The 25168-nt window shown below is 33.4% G+C and overlaps 1 protein-coding gene across 9 annotated transcripts in view; it reads left to right on the plus strand.

Moving 5' to 3' along the window:
* The window catches only part of TANC2 (tetratricopeptide repeat, ankyrin repeat and coiled-coil containing 2), a 376540-nt gene that overhangs the window by 154867 nt on the left and 196505 nt on the right, over positions 1 to 25168 (plus strand). For 5 of the 9 annotated variants that reach the window (XM_036899778.2, XM_057501594.1, XM_057501595.1 and 2 more), the window contains exon 4: positions 6508 to 6690. In XM_036899778.2, coding sequence (XP_036755673.1) covers positions 6508 to 6690 — 183 coding nt within the window. The remainder of the gene's footprint in view (positions 1 to 6507; positions 6691 to 25168) is intronic. The other 4 variants (XM_057501598.1, XM_057501599.1, XM_057501600.1 and 1 more) reach the window with 1 other exon arrangement.

Raw genomic sequence — 25168 nt, forward strand, 5'->3', positions numbered from 1 at the left:
GTTCTAGTGGGAAGTACAGAGTTCCCATATGCCCCTTACACCCACACGCTCACAGTCTCCTCCACTATTAAAATCCCCCACCAGAGTGGTAACTTTATTGCAGTAGATGAGCCTATACTGACACATCATTATCACCCAAAGTCCAGAGTTTACATTATGGTTCACTCTTGATGTACATTTTATGGGTTTTGACAAATGTGAATGACATGATTCCACCATTATAGTATCTATCATACAGAATAGTTTTCACTGCCCTAAAATCCTCTATATGCTGACTATTCAACCTCTCTGGAAAACAGTGATCTTTTACTGTTTCCATAGTTTTGCCTGTTCCAGAGTTCATACAGTTGGAATTATTCAGTATGTACCCTTTTCCTATGGGCTTCTTACACTTAGTAATATGCATTTAAAGTTCCTCCATGTCCTCTAATGTCTTGACAGCTCATTTCTTTTTAGTACTGAACAATATTCCATTGCCTGGATGTATCACAGTTTATTATACATTCACGTACTGCAGGACAACTTGTAAGAATATTGGAGACTCAGAGTGATATAAATCTTGCCTTGAAAGGACTTTAGGAATAATTTAGGCCAAATTCCCTTCTTTCAGAAATGAAAGCCTTTTGACAAATTATGCATTGTTATTATATATGTTATATTTGATATTGCTTGTTTTAGGGGCCATTTTATTCCCTTCATGTCTTTTGCCTATCCCCAACCCCCTTTCCTATGGCAACCACCAGATGATTCTCTGTATTTATGAGTCTGTTTCCGTTTTCTTTTTCATTGTTTTTTTTTTTAGATTCCACATATGTGATTCCACAAGAATCATATGATACTTGTATTTCACTTAGCATCATAGACTTTAGGTCCATCCATGCTGTCACAAAAATGGCAAGATTAATTCTTTTTTATGGTTATTACTCCACTGTATATATGTACCACATCTTCTTTATCCATTAATCTATCAGTGGACATTTAGGTTGCATGCAAATCTTGGCTATTATAAATAATTTTCAGTAAACATAGGAGTGCATATATCTTTTTGAACTAGTGATTTTGTTTCCTTTGGTAAATACACAGAAGTGGAATTACTGGGCTGCATGGAGTTTCTATTTTTAAGTTTTTGAGGGACTGCCATACTGTTTTCCATAGTGGCTGCACAATTTACATTCCCACCAACAATGGAAAGACACTTAATTGTATATTGACTCTTTAACCCTAGAGTTTGCTTAACTAATTTACTTTTCTAGTAGCATTGTTTGGTAGAGTCTTTAGAATTTTCTGCATAGGCAGTCATGCTGTTTGACTACATGACCCTGTACAAGTTCTCACACTTCACCTGGCCTATTTTCTGCCTAATGTATGGACGTTTGAGAATATTACTGAGTCACAGAATGATATAAGCCTTGAGTTAAAAGCATCTTTGGAATAATTTAGGCAAAACCCTTTTGTTCTGAAATATGTAAAAGCCCTTTGAGTCTAGGGGCTAGTTTATCACTATGCTATGTTTTGTTTTGTTTTTCTGTGTACTTTTAAAAAATAAACTTTTATTAAAGTGTAACATGTAACTGAAAAATTCTCCAATCATGTGTATAGTTCAATGAGTTATCGTGCTAGAGGTTTTTGGTTTATAAGTTTTATTTGTGCTTATTTATATAACTTGAAAAATTAGACAGCATTTGTTTAATATAGGTATTGCCTTAAACTAAAGAATTTCTTTATTAATTTGAACTTTAGTATCTAATAATAACCTGTATTAAATATAAGACTTAGTGATAACTGAAATTTTTATTGAATCATTATAACTCCTAACATTTCTTCAGTGTCCATATACTTGATATCCCTGTGCTTTTTTAGTTCAACTTACGAATATTTAATCACCAGGTGTCCAGCATAACTGAATTTTTTCTGTCAAACTAACAGTTTATTTTACTCTACCATATCTCCATCACATTATTTCAACAACTTTTGTTTGGTTGAAGCAGAAAAAGTGGTAGGAAAAAAAAAAGGTAGAAGATAAAGACTGAGTAATTTGGCATACCAGTAAATATCTTCTTATGTGTTTAGTAAATTGGATTCCTATTTTTCACTTCCTGTTATAAATTATACATCCATTCCTTTTGCTGTGCAACTTTATAGTAGTTCCTGCTGAAATGAAACAAATGGAATATTAGTGAACAGAGGTCTTAAATATGTTCCTCTGATTTGACTTGGCCTCCTGCACTCCTATTGATCTACCATGATCATTATTGACTAGGACCAATATTGAAGACACATTAGTGTATATATTATCAGTTCTGAACCTGATAGCCAAACTAGATCAGCTAACCCACAGTCAATATACAGTCCCATGAGCATGAAAGTAAATGTTTTTGTAGGTTACTGAGATTTTGAGGTTGTTAGTTACCCAAGAAAAATTAGTACAAATTCAATGAATGCTGACCAGTGCTTTTCTTTACATGAAACATACACTTTTAGTTTTTTCTCTGTATCCAAAATGAGTTCAAGAATGTCATATAGGACAGAAGAGATGGAGGAAAATGTTTTTAAGCAGAAATGTAAACTAGGACATCCAGACTAGACTGATTACAGTATTATTCCTTAAGGAGTGTTATTAGATTCTAAAATTATCAGCTAAGTTTTAACATTGGAACATTTCAAATGAACAAGAGGTGCTTCACTAAACTGGATGCATGCATCAAGAGATATTGTTTCTCCATAAAAGGATTCCTCAGGGAATTATACTGATGGCATGCTTCTTTGTTTGTAAACCCGTAAAATGTTATGATTCCATATAGATCAGTTTCAAGTCTATTCATGAAAGTCCAAGGACTGGAAATCCATTATGAGAGAAAAAGACTCGAAAAATAGGTCTACAGGATACAGTATCCATCTGATCACAGTTCCAGAGAGAAAAGAAAGAACAGTTGGAAGAGAAGAATTAGCCAGCACAGTAAAGGAAGGGACCCAGAGACTAATGACAAGAAAAAAGTTAAGATGTATCCTGGTAAAAATTCCCAGATCCAAGGATACAGAATAAATCCTAGATTTCTACCAACAGAAGTTTGGGGGAAAGCTAATAGTGTTGTGGACTTTGGTAGTGGTAGAAATGGAGAGAATGTGGCAGATTTGAAATCTGTTTTAGGTTGATATTCTGCATAACTGTTAATGCAGTTGTTGCAAAGAGATGTCCGGAAGAAATTCACAGTGAGTACTAGGCTTCTGGTTTGAATAAATGTGTGAGTAGATGATAAATATCTACATAAAACTTTTATGAGGTGAAATTCACCATTTTATCTATTTTAAGTTATATAATTCAGGGGCTTTTTTACAACATTGTTCAACCATCACTACAATCTAATCCATTGTGCCAAATGAAACCATGTACTTACAAAGTAGCCTCTCCATTATTCCCTTCTTGTAGTCCGTGGCAACCACTAATTTACATTTTCTCTGGATTTTCCTGTTCTGAATATTTCATGTAAGTGGCATCTTACAACATGTGGCCTTTTGTGTCTGGCTTCTTTCATTTAGCATATGTTTTTAAGGCTTATCAATATTGTTGCATGAATCAGGCCTTCATTCTTTTTATTGCTAATTAATATTCCATTGTATAGATATACCACATTTTGTTTATCCATTCACCAGTTTATGATATTTGAATTGTTTCTAGTTTTTGGCTATTAGGAATATTGCTTCTATGAATGGTCATGTTTAGGTTTTTGCTTGAGAACCTGTTTTCATTGCTTTTGGGTGTATACATAGAATGAGGATGGCAGGGTTTATGGTAATTCTGTATTTAACTTTTTGAGGAACTGCCAAACTGTTCTTACACAGCAGCTGTACCATCTTAAATTTCCCACCAGCAATGAATGAGGATTCTAATTTCTCACATCCTCACCAACATTTCTTTGTTGTCCATTTTTTTTAAATAGCCATCCTACTTGGTGTAAAGTAGCATTTCATTGTGGCTTTGATTTGCATTTCTAAATGATTAGTGATGTTGAATATTTTTTCACTTGCATATCATCCATTTGTATGTCTTCTTTAGAGAAATGTCTATTTAAGTTTTTGCCCATTTTTAAACTGTGTTGTCTTTTTGCTGTTGAGTTGTAGGAGTTCTTTATTCTGGATTCTAGATACATGGTTCACAAATATTTTCTCCCATTCTAGGGGTTGTTGTTTTTTCTCTCTGTCTTGATAGTGTCCTTTGATGCACAAACATTTCATCTTCTAGTTTACTTAATCTCTCTTCATCTGTGTTGAATCTGTTTTTCAACCCATCTATTGATTTGATTTGTATTTCCCTGATTATTAGTGATGCCAAACACCTTTTCATGTACCTGTTGGCAATTTATGTGTCTTTGGAAAAATGTTTATTCAGGCCCTTTGCTCATATTTAATAGGGATATTTTTTTGCTATTGGGTATGAGTTCCATACATATTTTGCTTATTTACCCCTTATTGGATACATGGTTTACAGAAATCTCCTATTTGGTAGGTTGCCTTTTCATTTTGTTGATGATTTCCTTCAGTATGCAGAAATTTTTTAATGTAATACAGTCTCACCTGTTTATTGGTTTTCTTGCCTGTGTTTTTGTGTCTAATCCAAAAAAGTCATTGCCAACTTCCAGAAGATTTTCCCTATGTTTTCTTCTGGGAATTTTACAGTTTCAGGTCTTATTTAAGCCTTAACCCATTTCCAGTTGGTTTTTGTATATGGTGTAAGATAAAGGATCATTGCCATTCTTTTGCATGTGGCTCTCCAGTTTTCTCAACATTATTTTTATTGAGGAGACTGTCCTTTCCAACCATTGTATATTCTTGACACCCTTATTGAAAATTAGGGTGGGTTTATACTTGGGTTTATTTCTAGGTTCTCTTTTCTGTTAACATTGGTCTGTGTCTGTTTTTATACTACTACCAAATTGTTTTGATTACTCTAGCTTTGTAATATAATTTGAAATCAGGTGCCTCCACTTTTGTTCTTCATTCTCCAGATTACTTGATTACTTTAGCTATTCAGGGTCTTTTGTAGTTCCATACACTTTTTAGGATTGTTTTTCTATTTCTGTGAAAAAGCCATTGTAATTTTGATAGGGATTGCATTGGGTCTGTAGATCGTTTTGGAAAATACGGACATTTTAACAATATTAATCCTTCCTGTCCATGAACACAAGATATCTTTCCATTAATTTGTATCTTCTTCAGTTTCTTTTGTCATTGTCTTACATAATTTTCAGTGTACAGATCTTTCACTTCCTTGGTTAAATTTATTCCTAAGTATATTAATCTTTTTGATATTAAAAATACTACTTTAAATTCTGTGCCTCATTGTTACATAGTCTGTGTCGTCTGAGATCGTCTTGTGTATGATCTTTCTGATTTACGTCTTTCAAGTTATAGCTTCTGTCATCTTACTTCTTTGTTACTGTTAAGGGCCAGATACTGAAAAATCATTGAAATAATTTGAGATGTATGATGTTGTTTTCCTCTTAGATGATTTGTGTGTGTGTTTGGCAGGCAGTAACAATCCAAGATTGCCTTGGTGGACATTTGGAGCTGACTTTACGTCCTGCAAAGGCCAGTCTAGTTTTACTTCATACTTAACTCATAGACTATAGCCCTTTGGGCTTCCAAACAAGTGTTGGAGTTTTACCAGCTTCCCCTCTGCACTTTGGTTCTCCTTGCATTTCAATTGTTTGATCTCCCAGCTCTATAAAACTGTCAATAGTGCCTTAGCCTCTTAGTTGCCACTAAGAAAAAGTAGACCTAGATGGCAGGCAGGCTTCAGTCTTTCCCTTGAATTCTTAATCTTGCTGTTAACTCTGCATTGCCTTCAAGATGTTAAAAGTATATATAGTTCTAGTTTTTCTTAGGGAAAAGTTGGTCTGAGTACATAATCTGCCATTACCAGAAGTAGAAGTCACCAGTACGTAAGTGGAAGGAAACAGCATGTACTTTATTATTTTTTTAATGTTAGAGCAGATTTAGAGATTACCATAAAATAATATATTATTCACTTGTGTTTTCATGTACTTTCTTGGAGAAAAGTAGTAAGAAACAGTGATCCTACTAGCAGTTGCACATATTGGATTGTCTAGCAGATGGTAACTATCTTCTTTCATGTTTTTCTCATTTGGAAAAAAAAAATTGAAGATCATTGCTGTCCTTGTAACATTTATTGCATTGTATTGTAATAATTTTTTATATGACTGTGTCATTCAGGAGACAATAAGCCCCCTACAAGGAGGAACCCTATTCTTCCCATGTTCAGTTTCCTAGTGCTAGGCTTGGAGTGAAGTACCCAGGTAGACCTGGAGTGAAGTACTCAGTAAGTTTAGAGATGAATATATATGTGTTGAAATTACCTTTATTTGGCTTGTTATAATGAAGATCATTATCAGCATGTACTGTTCTGAATCACCTTAAAAGATAAAATTTAATAGAATAAGAAGAATCTTTTCTCACAGCTCTTTTGTTCCATCCCCTTCTGTCTAACAGGTGGCATCTCCACAGAAAGCGACTGTGCTTTTGAACCAGACTACGCCGTCCCACCACTTCCAGTGAGTGAAGGTATGCAGCACATTCGGATTATGGAGGGCATGTCTCGCTCTCTTCCATCCTCCCCCTTACTCACACATCAGTCTATCAGTGTTCGGCTCCAACCTGTGAAGAAGTTAACTGGTAAGGACTTTACCTAAATTTAGTATGTTTAACAGGAAACCTGTAGTATGACACTTTAGGTCATATCCGATATGTTTATGTGCATCTTTAGGATTTTCCATTTTGGCCTTCCTAATGTCACAGACTTGAAAAGTGGAGCTCCTACTGATTTTAATTTAAGGAATTAGAATAGTACTCAGTACAGGTTGATATATTTATTTTCTAAATGATCCATCTGTTGAGGAGTTATTTTTCTAGGCTTTCAGGAAATTTCTAATTTTGCCAGAATACACTGTTGTTCTGATTTCATATATCAGCTTGTTCATGTCAGATTAACAGATGGAGATAATTATAATTTTAGGATAATAAGATCTTCATAATTCAGCAAAGGTACATTAGTCACATTTTTGTTTGAAATCCTAATTTTTGTATTTCATATCTGTTTTTTAAAGCTGACTTAGATATTTTTCTCTTCATTGTACATTCCTCTGGCTTCTTAGGATATTTACTATAATTCATTAATTGTAGATTGCATTGATTTAATATAATCTCACAATAGGTACTACCCATTCAGGTCAAGTTGCTAGATATGAAATTGTCTTTACTAAATGAACTTTTGTCCATTTAAGCTTTTAACATTATCAGTATATATCCAGTGTCAGTAAGTTGACTGATATCGATGGGTTATGTGTACATGGATGGAGGCAAGAAATTAAGTCATTCCCAAAGGATTATTGACTACTTCCTCTGTGTCTGGCATTGAGTTAGATAGTAGGGAGGTTTGATTGTCATATGACAATTCAAAAGAAAATAAGAGGTGACAGTGGGAAATGGGTTCTTTAGACTGTTCCATCTAATTTGAATGAAACTTTTGCACTATAGTTTTCATTAAAATAGTAACATTTGTTTCATAGTTCCACAAAGCTTAAGTCATGTCTCTTTACAAGTTATATAAACTGTAAGTCATGCTTCTTATGTTGTTTTTTAAGGCATCTTAAAGTAACTGAGTCAAAGTCCACTTTGATTCTTTGGTCATTAGATAAAAATTGGCAAAATAGTAACATTTTACTAGAATACTTATTTCCTTGTGATATCTAAAAATAGGATAAATTTTATGTGATTTGGCTTGAATAAAATTTCATTATTTAGAAATCCCCCCTTGCAGCTTAAGGTGCTGTTGATTACTGAAAATATAAATAACAAAATCTGATGGCTGTCAAGTGGTGTACTTCATTTTACCATATATGTTGGAAGAAATAGCAAGAAAAGTTCAGTTTCCTTGTAAAGTGAGCTGGATTGCCTGAAGTTTTGAAAATATTGTTTTCCTAATCCCATTTGCTTATCCCAGTGTGAACTTCAACTTAAATAGGCAACCTTTATTAAAAGATAAATGCATTTAATAACAAAGTCAGTAATATACCTAATATCACAGAGGGGATACAGGGAAACAGTAATAAGAGGTATGCTTGAATAATTCCATGTATAAATTATTCAGTTTTAACTTTACAGTGTTTGAAGTGTATGCAGCCTCTCAAGTAGTTTTGTTTTATTTACTGAAGAGATTGTCAAGTATCCAAGAATTTAAAGATTGAGAATATATTTTTAAATTTCTGAATGAAAGACATCTGTCTCCTGAAAGAGGATGCCACGATTTTTCTGTGATCAATTTCTGCCAAGTGAAGCAGATATGATAAGAATTTTCTGGTCTAACCTAGTATGAAATTACTTTGAAATTTAAATTAAAAATCTTAGTAGATTATTCATTATCCATCTTTCCTTTTCTAATTATATTTTGTTATAAATAAATAAAAAGAAAGTTGGATGGAGAAAGATTAGTAGACCATAAGGAAATGTCTTCCAAATTAATGCAACAATATGCATCCAGCCACTGGGACTACACTTACTCATTTAGCCAGTTCCATGCATTTAAACGTCAAAGTGTCTTATATTCCTTGTATTCATTATTACCAACCAACTGAATGAGTAGGGTCAGAATAGTCATCTTGCTCTATTTTCTTTCTGACTTTCTAATATTTAGCTCCCTACCTGTGCTATAGTCAAGGGAGTTTGCTTATTACTCTTCTGTCCTTTTTACTTAATCATTCAACAAATATTTGCTTAGGGTCTACAATATGCCAGGCACATACAGTTGATAGAGTGGTAAGAGACAGTTAAGGCCTCAAAGTATTTATATTCCAGTTGGGAGGGAGACTGATAATAAATGTATAACCAATAAATAAATATTATAATTTTAGATATAGACAAGTACTATGAAGGCAATAAAATAGGCAGAGAAAGACATTGGTGTGAAGGTAGAGTTTCATTCTTTGGAGTGGTCGGTTAGAGGAGTAGATATTTGAACTGAAGTTTGACTAACAAAGAAGACAGCCATGGGAAGATCTGGGATCAGAGCCTTCCAGGCAGAGGGAACAGCCAGAACAAAAGTACGAAAGCAGAAAAAAGCAGCATTGGCATGTTTAAGGAATAGAAAGAAGGCAAATATGGCTTCAGCAGAATAAGTCAGGGGGAATAGTAGAAAATAATTGAAAGAATAGGCAGAAGCCAGAGTTTTTAGGGTTGTGGTAAGGAGGCCTACTCTGTAGGCTATTACACAGAGCTGGAATGGGGAGTAATATGTTCTGAGTTACCTTTTGGTAAGACCTCATTGGCAAGTATGTAAAGAATAGAGTATGAGGGACCTGGAGTATCCCATGTTTGTTAACCTCATATATGTATTTTTGATCTTTTAATAGATCCTTAACTTCTAACGGTTAATAGAGTTGTGAAAAGACAAATAATTACAATTTTTTTGTTTTATTTTGTAAGATATAATGAAGGAGTAACCTTTTCCTATCATAGTTATTATATAATCTTTATACTCTCAACATACTATCTTAGACCTTTATACAAGTGTATATGAAGATCCATTTACAGAAAGAGGTCCCTTCTTTTCCAAATACTTAGACTTATCTTTAGTCTTCATGGGACAAGAGTGGGGAAAGGCCTGCTTAAAAATAAACACATGTAATTTGGAGCTTGAAAACAAATTTTTAAATATGTATATATACTTCACTGTATTCAATACAAAAACAAGTTAATACAATAAAGTGGTTAAGAGAGAAAGAGGCTCTGTGGTCATACTGCTTGAGTTTGTATTCCAGCTTTGAGAAAGTCACTTTACTAACATGCGTTTTTATTTCTTTGACTATAAAATGAGGCTAACAATACATGTCACCTCATGGGTAGTCATGCCTACCCATCAGTAATGATCACAGTGTTTACTGCTTGATTAAAACTATGTTTGGCAAATATTAAGTGCTCAAAGTATGTTAGTTGTTATTGTTAACAAAACATTTAAATTTGGTGAGAAGTTTTTAAAAATTGCTTTTAACATTAGATACCACTTTGAACTTTAAAACTTCGCGTGTTTTAAAAGTCATACTTTTTATTGCATAATAATAATAATAATAATGATAATTCTCTTTTGAATGCCTGCTGTTTGACATAGATATAGTAGCTCCTGTGTTGTGCACATGTATCTCCATTTTATAGATGAGTAAATTAAGTCTTAGCAAGGTAAAATGTCTTACTCAAAATAATAACTACCAGGAAGCTGTCAGAGCCAAATTTAATACTCAGGCCCTTAAATTCCAAACTTGTCTCATTACACCAGTGAAGAAATTGAGGTTAAGAGAAGTTAAATAACTTACCCAGGGCATCTGGATTATCATTTAAGACTTTTTTATTTCAAGTAACAGAAGATGCAGCCAAATGGTGTAAGTAATAAAGAGAAATTAGAAGACCTAAAGGTTGATTCAGCCTCAAGGTTCATTTGGTTTATCTGGGTGGTGCTGTTCTGCAGAGACACACTGTTGGCCCCAACTATCTGTGGTAATGGAATTACTATAGTTCTCTAGATTTTTATTGAGTGTTCTTTCCAAGGTGTTATTGTTCATAATACCATAAAGCTGTTTAGCATACTTCTTAAAATATAAATAATTAAGAGTGTCAGTAATTCATTCAACACTTACGAAATTTATACTGTTTGTCTATTATATGCACTAAGGTTAGTAAAAGTTGAATTTTGACTATTCACATTATTGGTGGGGTTGTAAATTGGTGCAGTTTTGTAAGGTAGTTTGACAATATGTATCAGAATTGTAATGCACATAATCCTTGACACAGCTCTTGTACTGATGAGAGTTTATTTTACTACTAAAGTTGAACCATTTTGAAATGTATATGTATGTTTCTGTGTATATATGTAGGATTGTTTATGTAGTAAAAAATGAAAATCTAAATATTTATGAGTGATGGTAATCCATTTGTGTCTTAAGATGATACACATGCACACACACACGTAAGTACAGTTGATGGTAGGATGGAGATACAGTAACTAATTCAAAATGGGAGAGGGGTGACATGAAATTTGTTGTATTCTTCTGTAGTGTTTGTATTTTTTTACCATGTGTAGAATCCAAAAATCTCCTGAGGCAGTGTAACAAAATGGACCCTGGCTGCTATTTCCTAACTATGTAAACTTACGCAAATTTGTTACATCTTTGTACTTCAGCTTTCTTTTTTCTAAAATAGGTATAATAATAATATTTACCACAGAGGACTGTTAGGAGACTTGGATGAGTTGGTACACGTAAAGTTCATAAGACAGTGTCTGATGTAAAGTACAGAGAGTCAATAAATGTTAACTATAATTATTACTATTTTAAAAGAGATTTGGGTGACTTTTTATCATCTGTCAAATACAAGTTTTGAGCCGTTGGGAGATGACCTTCAAGTACTTTGTTTCATTGCCTTAAGTAAATCCCTCTACTTTTTGGAGGAATAACCTTCAAATACTGATGTCAAATGGGTTATTATCTAATCTGTTGGGGGGAAAAAAACTGGGAGCCTGATTTAAAAATTAACTGCTGCCAATAGATTGGGATGACTGTGTGGCAATCCAGTTTAGGTGGTAAATAAGTCACAATAACCAATCTGATTATGTGGCAGTCTAGTTCATTTTAGATGCTAGCTACAGCCAAAATACTATTTTCATCATGGAAAAAATGGAATTATTGACTTGTTTCTGAGACATCCTGCGAAAAACATTTAAAGCTATTCTGACATTAAAAAGAGTCTATATATAATGTTAGTCTATGTAGCCTTATGTACTTTAGTGTACTTATGATATATTCTCCACATAAGAATAATCATCTTGCAATTTTTGAAAACACTGGAATTCTGTGGAAACTGAATGACGGCAAGCTTTCTGCTTTGTAACATAGCCTATTCCTTTGTTGAATAGTTTTGACAGTCAATACTTTAATTTACATGGATGGGAATCTGCTCCCACCAATTAGTTATAGTACTGTCTTTTAGAACTGTATGATATAAATGAACCTCCTCTTTCACATGGTGATGCTATATATCCTGGAAAGCCACCATCATGTATGCTTTTTCCTAGCTTAAGGAACTTTGTTTAAAACCTGTCCAATATCAAGATGCTACTATGTCTATGTTTTTTCTCTCACCGTCTAGTCTAGTAACCATATCAAGATGGACATGAGATTATTTTGGAATTACTTTTCTTTGTGACCCGTTATTGGCATTTAGTATTTTTCCTTTTGTAATGATTTTATATAAACTATTTAATAACTATATTTTGCCGCCCTCTGGTCCTATAGCCTTCCTAATTTCCTGTATTGTTTTACAGAGACTGATTTTAGTAGTTTCGTATTCCTGTCATGTTCTCTTAGAACTCAAATGTAGGTTGTATAGGTCTGGATTTTGAGTATGTGTTTTTTAACTCATAACAGATTTCAGTGACTTCTTAACAGTATTTATTCTGTTTTTAGGTTAAATGTAATTTTTTCTTAATGAAGATTAGAGGAAAATGAAGGTTGACTAATTGTTCTATGTCTCTTGCTTGGAGGCAAATGCTTGTTAAGATGGCAAATGTTGGAGTCAGTTATACTTGGGTTCAAGCCCTGACCCTGTCACTTCTGAGCTGTATGACCTTGGTCAAGGCAATTAACTACTTTGAGCAAGTTTTCTTATCTGTATTATAATATTATCCATGTTGTTATTTCTGCCTCCTGGGGCCTTATACAGGTGAAATAAAATATTAAGTATGTCAATGAGATATTAAGAGCTTAGCGCATAGCAGCTGTTTAATAAATAGAAGCTTATAACAAAATCATTACTTTTATTATCTTTCCCATGCATTGGATCTGCCCTTCCCTTTCCACCTTTTCATTCCAAAAATATCCCAATAATCCTTCTTTGCTATCTTAAAAACATAGCTCTTTTCAGCTGGGACTCTATTCTTCCTTGACAATACAATTAAAGGGTTTTCCACTCCTCACCTTTTGAATATATTCTTCTCTCTGTGTATATTTCTCTTTTGGACACAAATCCATCTTTATCAAAAAACTCCTGGTATGGCCATATTTATTTCTTTATATTCTTCCATACATCTGTGGTCATATAAGTTACTTGTTAATTTTTAATCTATACTCTCAAGATATATTCCCTTTCAGAATTACTATTGGCTTATAGCTTCTTTTCTCTGCATTTATTTTTAGAAATATGCTTTCCTAAAAATATATAGATTGGACTTTAATCCGCATTTCTAATGGAGTGGTGTCCCAAGGAGGGTTAAACCAGGGACACCTAGGATCTGAGGTGGAGAAGGCAATTTAGTAAGATACAGTCTAGTAGCAATCACTGAGTGGAGGCTTAGACTCTAAACATGAGGGTGACCAGCAGTAGGTAATTGTTGTATGTCACAGGAAGTGGGTGGAACCTGTTAATCCGAGGGAATACAGGAGCCAGGTAGTTAACATTGAGAAAAATGTTTAACAACGGCAACACATAAGGTAATATTTTGTTTTCAATAAATCTCTGTGGAATAAAGATGTAGATAAATTTATAATATGGCCAAGTAAAGGCTTAGAACTTTGGGCCCGAAAGAACCAATAGTGCCATACTGGTCAAGAGCCTAGGCTTTCCTGGACAAAGAACTGGATTAAAAGTCCACACTCACACATGTGCTGCATTATCTGCATAGATGAACTGTTTTGAGCTTCTGTTTCCTTGGATGTACAGTAAGGATAATGACACTCAAGGAATATAGAAATGAGTGTAAAAAGTTTCTCTGTGTCAAATATATAAGCACATTTGACATGTACTTATTAAAAATATTAAACTTATATTAAATGTAGTTATTAGAGATATTAAACTTATATTAAAAATAACAATATCAGTTATTTTTAAGTATCATTATGCTTACCACCGTTCAGCTCTGTAACATTCAATACTATACCCTGATGTAATTCTCAGTATTTAAAAAAGCCTAAAACAAAATATACATTTGCTTGTCATAAAATTACATAGGCTACTCTATTTTGCTTTTGCTTTGGGTGAAATTATATCACCTTACTGTGATCAGTCAACTCATTTATTTGAAACTCTAGCTAATAGTTATTACATCCTTGTTTAAATTAATAAATAAAATTTTTGATAGATGAAATCTTTCAAAGTGTAAGTCTGTGTGTGAGAAAAGTAATAAAAGAATCCTAATGGGAAAAAGTTGGCAATCACTTGGTTAATAATTTCTGATACCCATTTTAGCTAGTCCGTGGTGGTTCTGAGAGTTGGGAATCATTTTTAAACATGGCAGATAACCATGAAATTACAGAAAAAGAAATCTTTCATTGTCTGTGCTTCCTCTGTGATCTTCCCCAGAAAACTCACCACAATTTTATGCCATAGTTCATAGGAAGTCTATTTTTATATTTAATTGACCCAGTCTTCCCTACTTGCTTATGTGCCCACCTGCTATGGAATGTGAACAGTTTAAAAAGTGGCAAATGTTCTCAATATAAAGACTAAATAATATTGGTGATCATGAATACTTCTCAGTCACAAAGCATCGTGAAAGGCAAATAAGTGAATATCCATGATTCAGAAGAAATCCTCTTAGTGACTCTCCAAACAGGAGGTAAATTATAGTATGGGATCATGTAAAGCTTAACACAAAATATGCACTCACATTATAATAACAGAATTTGTTGTAATACTAAACCATATTTTTTCTCATTATAGAAAATTATGTGCCCAAATTGATGTATTTAGCCTGTAACAGTAGTGAACATGTAGCATGGCAGAATACTCCCTCTCTGGTGAACATTTAAACACCAGAGGGCAGAGTGTTCCAAGGGACATATTCTTTATTATAAAAACACCATCCCAGTGTCATTCTTTCATGTCCTTGCATTAAAAAAAATAAAAAGAAATATGGTTATTTTGGAATTGTCTGTGTATGTGAATGAGCTGGTTTGTTTAGACAACATAATGAGCAGTATTCTGATATATACCAGGGTTGGTTGAACATCCATGTTTTCTCTCCTTTTCTGGTTAAAGTCTATATTTCTGGCTTCTGAAAATGATTATTCTAGAAGTGATTTTTTTTTACATAATTTAGTGAATTTCCTAAATTCATATTCCTTTAATGAGTTAAGTGAGAAGATTTGATGTGTACATCTTGTAACTCAATATAGCCTTTTATATTCTACTTACCAATAAAAACACCCTGAAGAGCTCCCTACCAGCAAATGATCTTTTTCAAATGTTGAGATTATAATTTAGAGGTGGCATCACACATTTGGGGACATTTTATTCATAGGTTTAGTTATAAAGTCAACATATCAAGTAAAAACTGTGTGTAATAAAAATTATCCTCAGAAATCCCTTAAATATCATTCATAGCATTCATTAGAAAGAAATATTGCTTCTCAGTATGTCTAACCCTGCAAGTTTATCTGACTCTTTTTTTGACCACCAGATGAATAGTTGGCTTATGTGTAGAGGCTGTATTATATGCTTTTTAAGAATATTTTTCTTTCTCTTGTGTGTTAGTCATCACTCTACTATTGCAAATTGAGTACTGATCTAGAGCAGTAGCCATTCCTAGGAAAGAAAAAACCCCACATTAGAAATTTGACCAAAGCTTGAATTTACCAAAACAAGTAGGATGGATACTTTACTTCTGTGAGAACAGGGATTTCATATATTCACCTCTTCACAAGTATCACCCTACCCTTTAAGTGCTGTAGAGGTTAGAACCAATTATTACTCTTTAGAGAAAGCTTACTGAGGGGGAAGACTGGAAAAAGAATAAAAATTAAAAGAATATAAAGGTCAATTTGAGTTTTAGAATGGTTTGCCTAAATTAATCATAAGGGAGTTAAAAATTAGTAGCCAAGGAATAGCTTAGCTCAAGTTAAACCCAGTTTTTCAGAACAAAACAAGCCCTATGTAACCTGTCTTCTAAAGTTCCTCAGCCATATTCTTATCCCAGTCTACTTCTGTAGAGCATAAACAACATTAAAATGAGAGTCATTGGAAAAATGCTTTGTTATTCAAGTTTGCATTTCTTACAAAATTATTCTGGAATCAATCTAATGCATGGATCAGCTCAACTAGATTTTGGGCAGAGGTGAACTTGCCCTCTTTTTCCTAAGGTATGAATTATTGGTACTCTAAAAGTCATAACTAAAGAGACTGGCCCTCAAAAATAATCATTTTGTCAAGACAATATTTTAAAACTTTGCTAGAAAGAAGAGATTAGACTATCAAGGCAACAGAACTGAGGTGTGCTGTCCGTGAAATTTTCAAATCTCACATAATTGCTTATTTTTAGGTTTACCCTCCAGTTCTAGTTAGCTGAGATAAAAAATAATTGAAGATCATTTGAAACAAGTTTCTTACTTTGCATCCTCTTTAGTACTACACTTTTATAGAAATTGCTTATAGTGTTGACCATTGAATAGCATGGGTTTGAATTATGCGGGTTCACCTATATGTGGATCCTTTTCAATAAATATATTGGAATTTTTTTTGGAGATTTGCAACAGTTAAAAAATATTTTCTTTTCTCTTGCTTACTTTATTGTAAAAACACAGTATATAATATGTGTAACATAGAAAATATGGATTAATCAACTATTTATGTTACTGGTAAGGCTTCCAGTCAGCAATAGACTATTAATCAAGTTTTGGGGGAGTCAGAAGTTATGCATGGATATTCAGCTGCATGGGAATTGGTGCCCCTAACCACCTTCCCATGCCTCACCCACCCTGCATTGCTCAAGGGCCAACTGTACTTCTTTATCTCCAAATTATCATTTTCTAAAGACATTTATAAATCATGTTGGGACAGCAGAATTACTTTTCATGATTATCTTAATCCTTTAACACTAGTCCACAGTAGCTCTGTTTACTATAATTCTAAAATGAAATCGCTCCTTGAAACAAATATGTGCCATGTGGTAAGACAAAATATTCAGTCAAACATAAAAACAGTCTGAAAAAATGTTTACTCTTCCAGCACATTTCTGTCTGTTGAGTTCTGTTGAAGTTCCTTTTCCCTTTTATTTTTGTTACTTTGCTTAGTTAGGTATTTTTAAATAAGATAACCTAGATTTTTAGAATCTCAAGCCTTTCCATTACATTGTTTTATTTCCACAATTGCTTTAGGAAGAAGGTAGAAAATATATGTATTACCCATACTTCACTGATGATGAATTTGAGGGTTGGAGTTAGGTGACTTACCCATAGGTATGTCTGGTAAGCAACTGAACCATTATTACATCTATAATCGGAAGACTGTAGGTCAAGTGCACATCCTTCCTACACATTGCAGTCAAGTACACATCTTTCCTACACATTGTAGTCCTTTTTATTCACATTTTACTGAGGTTATCATTTGCATAGATTAATACATCATAAACCTATGAGTAACATATATAATTGTGTCATAATTTTTATTACAGCAGCAATGCTGCCAACATAAGAGAACAGTGTAATAAATAAGTGGACCTAGTTGTTTTACTTTGTATCTGAACATTTCACTAAATATGTGGTGGCAGGAAAGAAAAACATTAATATGATACAGAACAATTTCATAGAGAACTAACCTATCTAAAATAGATGAATAGCACCAGTGGACTATGCTTTGGAAGCCAAATAAAAGTTTTTTCTGCACAAGTCAGTTCAGATCTTGTCTAGAATACTGTAGAGAGTACCATTACTATTCCTAAATCCATGCATTGACACTTTTCCCTTCACCGTGATTCTTTTTTGAAGCTCTCCTGCTGTCCACTGGCATGGCAGGGACTCTTCTGGACCCCTATGAGGTGAGGAGATACTATAACAAGAGAAAGGTTCTCTAGGTCCAGCAGAGAAAGACCTTCAGAAACACGGGATGGAACATCAACCTTGTCTTACCAGTGACTGACACAAGGAATTTCCTTGATCATGAGTGAGGGCTATAAGCATTTTCAGGGAAGTTAGGGTCTTTTGAACCTTTAAGCATCCAGAAGAATACAAGAGGAGTATGCTTCTCTTTGATACCATCACTGCTATATTAGTCATTCAGTTAGTGGTTCTGCAGTTGATGTATCTGATGCTACCATCTGAATGAAAGGCATTTAATAAGGTTTTTAATATCTCTAAGTACTTAAAAATAAATTTCCTGCTATCTCAATTCTAGATAGCTCCTTACTTATCATTGTCTAATTTTACCACTTAACCCAACAAGTGAAGATACTCCAGGCACATATTAGCTTGCTAAAGTATTATTCATCTTTTTAGTTACCTCAACATGCATTTTTTTTGTTAGTGTCTATTTACTGTATTTTGCAATATATATTCACACAGCTCTGGTTTAGGAGTTCAGGAGAATAAAATCTGAGAAGGAATCAGAAAGAGAGGAGTTTATAGCTTTAAAGCACGAGGAGCTTACAGCTTTTTAATATAAATCGTTCCCAGAATCCATGTCACAGTTCCTTATATGGTGCTGCTTTTTTCCTCTCAGTTGCTATGACAACAGCAGCACTGCACCATTCATCAGCTCTGGACCTGGGCTGCATTGCTAGCCTTCCGTGTTACTCCTGAATGTTAAGAACATCCGTGAATCATTCACGATGTTAACGCTGCGCCATTAGAGACCTAAGAACCAGTTCTTCCAGCAGTTTGCTTTAGCAGGAGAAGGGTAAACTAAACTGCACCACAGAAAAATTGTATAAAAATACATCGTTTTTTCCTAAAGGAATCATAGTCTATATTTGCTGCAGTATTCTGAAAGGATAAGCTTATGTCAAGCAATCTAATGAAAAGAACTCGTCAGTATAATCTTTCTTGAAATCATTAGTTGTTCAAAACAAATACCACATTGCATCTCTGGATACAAAAAGAAGCAGGTGATGTTGTTAGGAGTTCTGAGCTCCTTTGGGAGCATCACTTGTGCCTTGGGACCATAATCAACATCTGCTACAAGAAGTATCACCTGTAACACAGTGAGTTCTGGGCCGTGAGAAGAGCTGGCTGGAGAAGATTAAAGTGTGGATCATTACTGATGTGACAGATCAGCATGAACATTGAATAAGAGAAGCCTTTCAGGTTTTCAGGGAAAGGAATATATAGTATTGACTAACGAGGAGGAAAAACCAATACCCGTAAGTATGATGAGTAGTGTGTTTGTGTGTTACATGGGTTTCTGAGCTCGGAGGCCTACTTTGAGCTTTGTAGAAAAAGAAACGCAACCGAAGAGATTCTGACACTTCGTTTTCAGGGAAGCCATTAAGAAATGTCATTAGGCACATCTATTTAATTTATAATTGTGTTCTTTTACTTTATGTGTGTATAATACATATATATATATATATATGTATATATTATATGAATCTTTTTAAATAGTTTAGTATTTTTAAAAAGAATATTTCATTGTGAAGAAAGCTGTTAATTTTTTAATGTAAATGTGAAGGTCAGATTGCTTTTTTAGATTGTGATTCCAGAATAGGTTTCTACTTCCAATTGCAATTGTGTTATGAATAAAATTATATTTTTTAAAAATAGCAGCATGGAAGCCTAGAATTTTGTAAGTGTTTTCTTAATACATTAAATCTTTTCTTATTTCATTAATTGGAGTACTTAAAAAATAGATATTCTTGCATAGTTTAAGGATTCTTTTTTAACTTGACATTATTTGTTAGTTTTCTTGATTCATATTGTATATTTTTCCAGTTGAGAAAGGCAAATTAGAGATTTGCCATTCTTATATTTTTAGAACATTTGGCAATTATAAATTTAAGATAATTGAATTTATAGATTGAATTTTCTCAGAAGACTCTGTCCATTTTCTGGATTTTAATTATTTCACTTTTTAGTTCTTCAGCTAACCATGCTACTTAGAAATGTACTAAAAGTAGGAACTTGGTTTTTCAAGATTAAAACGTTTAGACTGATGTTTAGCCACCTCACAAAAGAAAAAGGCATTTCATTTGGGCTTGTTCATTCAGTTATTTATCTTCCAGAATTATGCATGTTCTCTTCCTAAATGCATGTTGTTCAGAAAAGATATACTTTAGGAACAAAACTGTGTTCCTTTAATTTACACAATTAGGGGGACAAAGATTTTGTTACTATGTCATTATAACATTTTGATTTATATTCCTTCTTCTGAAGTTTTTGAAATTTTTGCTTATAGATCTATACATATGGCTGTCCAAAGAAACCATTAGAGAGAATTAATACAGTAAAGGGTAATAAAAGTACATAATCACATATGCTTACCATCATATCGGTGATTAATAAAAAGATTGTATTTTTATTTGAAAGCCTATAATTAATAGATTAGATAAATTTGAATATCCACATTTTAACCATTGCCAGAAAAGAAAATATGAATTTTTGCAATAATAACTGTGTACATTTGTAAGTTAACACTTCTTAATGACTGGTTCATCTTCATAAACATATTCTATACAAAGGATTTTGTATTCCGTTATCTCTGAAACCGTAATTCTTATTAATAGTAACAAAGATTGATTTGGGCATTTTTTAATAAGGATAATATTTTTAATAACAGATTTATTTATTTTAAAGTAATCTTCCTTGGCACAGCCTGGTTTTTGTTTTGTTCTGTTTTTTGTTTGTTTGGAGCCTTTCCCAGTGGGTATATTCCTGAAAGATTGTACACAAGCATATTTGTTTATAAATTGTCTAATTTAAAATCCTCTACTGAAATTTCGTATTTTGAGAGATTATTCAGTAAGTTGATTGGTGACTCTGTATATTAGATATGAGGATTTCTTAAAGTAAGAGCCATCTGGTTTATCTCAGTATGTAGAGATTGAAATTGCAGATTTAACTGTCAATATTTTGTGAAAAAATTAAGCCTCATGTTTGGACTTATGGTTTAACCCCTCAGTTTCAAAATAGTTTCACATCTTCAGGTTTACTCACTGAAATCTTTGAAGTCTTTTCTATATTATTCATATAACAGATAATAAAATTATAGTTGATAGTAGGTATCACTTTTATTTGGGAAGAAATGTTAGTGAATAATAATTTATAAAATTTATAAATATAGAAGGCTTAAGTTACTTTCCTGGTTTCCATCAACTAAAATTTAAATATGTCACCTAATAACACTTACAAATATCTGGAAGTTTGTTAGTACCACTTTTAATTATAAGCTTTTACTAGGAAATAGGTGCCTCATTTCTGTTAGGCCTCTTCCTTAAGACTGAAAGTCTCACACTGGTGATAAATTATTTTGAAAGAGTGATTCTTAGCAATTCTTTTCCTCATGGGAATCAGTCATAATATTACTACGATAAGTGTGTCTTCTTTGTCAGTCAGCATTATATAGAAAAACATTAAACTGTTGGTAAGTGTTGCACTTCAAGATGTATTAACCTCTTGGAAGTTTCTTTTCTATTAAGTTAATGAATAATGCCTTTTTGTATGTGTAGTGTAGGGATTAAGAAAGATGATCTAGTATAGTACTTAATACAAAGGAAATATCCTCTAAGTAATAATTCTCTTCTGTACCCTTTGGTTTAGTTCAGTGGTTCTTTCACTTTTACTCCAAAGTGCCTTTAGGACAGAGGAATGTAATGCATACTAAAGGGTGTGGGAGGTAGACTCAAAGGCCATCCAAAAGCAATCCTGAAAATTTCTTGAAGTTACATATTTTTCTTTTAAAATAGTCTACATTCTGCTTTTTTTAAATCATACACTCTTCAGGAAAACAATGTTGCATTTCTTTTATAAATTTGCATACCCCAACATACTACTATCTGTATGAATTCCGTGTTTATAATATACTAGTTAGATCTTTCCATTTGGCTATCATTCTTAGGAAATAAAGTTCCTGAAATGAAAGAAGCATGTATTTCTCTGGAGAAATAGATTAAGAATCAAGAGGCAGGGATGAAAAAGGAGTCTGATTAAAGCTAGAAGGCTTAGTCAGTTCAAAAGACTGGGTAGTGGTGTGGAGCTAGGTCAAGCTGTAGTGACATGAGAAAGAAATACTTTCATGTCAGAAATAAAGAAGAATGATGATGGGGAATTAAGTGCTTTAGCATTATTCAAGCTGTGAGAAGTCCTGCAGTAAATGAGCCTATTTAACTGTTCGGTCTAGCATCTCTAAAACTTGACAACAAAGCCTTTTTTTCCTGTTATGACTCCTATGAAATCATGTGAAACAAGTGTCCCAAGGAGCACCCTCAGGGAAATAAGTGGCTAAAGGAAGTTGCGTCGTTTAAAGGAAAGAAGAATGGATAACTGTGCAGAACAAAGTATGAGAGCAGTCCTGAAGGTCATGGAAAAGCTACATTTTACTCAGATTCCTCCCCCAGATTGTGCTTTAATATTTTTTAAAGTAGTATGGTTTTTTTCTTTAATGGGAAAGATTATATTTATCATAGGGATTAGAAAGTGAAATGATAAATAAAGTGACTTGAGTAAAGTCTTTAAGCAAGAATGTACAGGACACATTCAAATGGTGAATGTATTGGTTTGTCTGGAACAGAGGTTTCATAAAGAATGCTGTGGAAGAGAAAACCAGGAGTGGATTGAGGAGACAGTGGTAAACTAAGATGGTAGCAGTGGAAAAGGCACAAGGAGAAAAAGATTTTCAGGAATAAGCAAATTGGTGACTGACCAGTTATAGAATCCAGGAAGAAGGAAGATCTGTCCAAGATGATTCTAAGACTTCAGCCTCATTTAGTAGGAACTGAGATTAAGACAGCTGGTTTTGAGAGAATGGGCACATTGAGTTCAAGGTGATAGCAGGATGTTAGAGTAGAAATGGGATTTCAACACTTTTAAAAAAGTAAGATTTTAAGATACAAATTTGGAAGTTATACAGAGTAATTAAAACTTTAAGAGTAGGTAAAAATCTCTTTAAGTGAGAATAGAACAAATAAACAGAAAAGGTGGGAAGTGAATATTTCATGAGCATTTACCAGGCATTGCCACTTTAACTCATTTTATCTTTCCAGCAGAGTTTGCACTGTTATGGCTCTGATCTTATAGATTAAAAAAAGAGATCTAACCAGGTTAACCATTAAGTAATTTAGGTGTAGGAGATCAGTATCCAATGTAAGTCTTTCTGTAACTCCAGTACCTACTCTTTGGGGTCAAGAAGTAGACCTTAGGGAATATACACTTAAGGGATCAAAAGAGAAAAGCCCATTTTAAAAGACAGATAAGATGAATAAGGAACACTCTGTCAGATATTTTGAGATCCAAGGTGGCTTGAAAGGGTTTTTAGATATTTAATCACTATTTTCAAATTCACAAAAAGGTCAAGAATACAAATGAATACAAGAATACAAATATATAGGACCATGAATCTGTTGTTATGTAACTCTGCTATTTCTTTCCTAAGTTCTAGTCCAGACTCAGCTGCAGTGTTTTGCATTAGGCAAATAACTGTATTTTGTTTCTTTAAAAAGAAGAAAGGAAGAGAGGCTACACAGAAGAGGTAGGGGTAGAAATGGAGGAAAGAAGCATTGAATGGGAAATTCACAAATATACCTTTTAGAGTTGTAGTTCTTTAGTGTGTCTGTAAAAACATAGCCATATATGGGACTCTTTAAGACTTTTGAAGGTATAAGTTAAGTTTCTCTCCATTTAACATGATCATTCCAATAAATTCCCCATTTTAATTTTTATATAACTGAACCTATCCTTAAAGCAAGAGGACTATTTTACATTTGTGATGATGCCATTTACTAGCTTTGTGATATTAGATATGTTATATAACCTCTGTTTCAGTTTCCTCATGTATGAAATAAGTGGCAATTTCCATAGGGTTTGTAAGGATTAAATGAGTTTTTACAAGTAAAGTACTTACAGCAGCCTCTAGTACATAGTAAATTCTCAGTAATAATTGATGATGATGTCACTTTTGAGAATTTTATGACCCTGTTTATCTCTTTTGGTATCTTTACTTTTGCAATTTTTTCCTCTGGTAAGAAAGGAAACTTTCTACTTTTGGTAGATTAAATTTTTAAAGGAGCAAAGAGTGGTTAATGCTCTGATCAGAAGGTTTAAAGCATGCTTGGATTTAGAAAGCATCTTGCTATCCATGGCAGTGTGTACTGGTGTTTACTTCTCTCTGTAACACTGATAGAAGAATCATTAGTGTTCAGAGTATTTCAGTGTGAATTTGTATTACTTCCAGTGGAACTGGTTTCATGTTCAAACTAAAACAATTGATAAGTGTGTTATTTCTCCTCTCTTGTTCAATTAAAAAATAATAAAACCTCTTCCAAAAAAGTATGAATAAATAAGTTGTAATTTTCTTATGACATAATGAGAAGATTAGAATTACAGTTAATTTATACATTCAGTGCACAGTAGGCCTTTCCATTTTAACATCTATTACAAATATAAGTTTTAAGTTATTTAGCAAGATAGCTGAGCATAAAGACTATATCACATGGCTGTGGACTCTGGAGCCAGACTGCCTGGATTTGAATCCTGACAGACATTTACTAGTTCTGTGTCTGTGGGAAGGTAATTTAACCTCTCCATGGTTTAGTTTCCTCATCTATAAAAGCCAGTAATGTATCTACTTCATAGGATTGTTGTGAAGATTAAATGAGTGAAATACTATGAAAAGTTTCAGATGATAATTGCCCAATCATTCTCAACTTTTATTATTATTTAGTATGTGAGTAGCTTATATTTTGTCTCCTTATAAGTCAAAAACAGTGTTTATCCTCTCTATTATTATATCCTCAGCATTTAGCACAATGCCAGGCATGTAGTAGATAACTCACAGTAGATGCTAAATAAAATATTTGTTGAATAAATCAGTAAAACATTCTGAGCTTACCTATGCTTCAGTTATATCTTTAGCTTGAATGCCTCCAGCTAAGCAGATAACCCTCGTACAATGTTAAGAGCCTTTGCTCACTAAGGTTTTATTTCAGAGACATCTTGAAAATGCCTGACTCACCTTTACTTATTGATCAGTCTCGTGATGTAAAACACTTTCAAACTGAGTCTGGAGGTAGATGCAACATTTGAGTCAGGCTCTTCCTCCCTTCCCCAATTCTCAGAATTCTTTTAAGATAATTACAGTGCCGAGAAAAGGAAGCAATAGTTCTCCATGCCAATTTTGACCTGGCTTAAGAACT

This window comes from Manis pentadactyla, chromosome 4, assembly GCF_030020395.1.
Source record: "Manis pentadactyla isolate mManPen7 chromosome 4, mManPen7.hap1, whole genome shotgun sequence".
Classification (NCBI taxonomy): Eukaryota; Metazoa; Chordata; class Mammalia; order Pholidota; family Manidae; genus Manis; species Manis pentadactyla.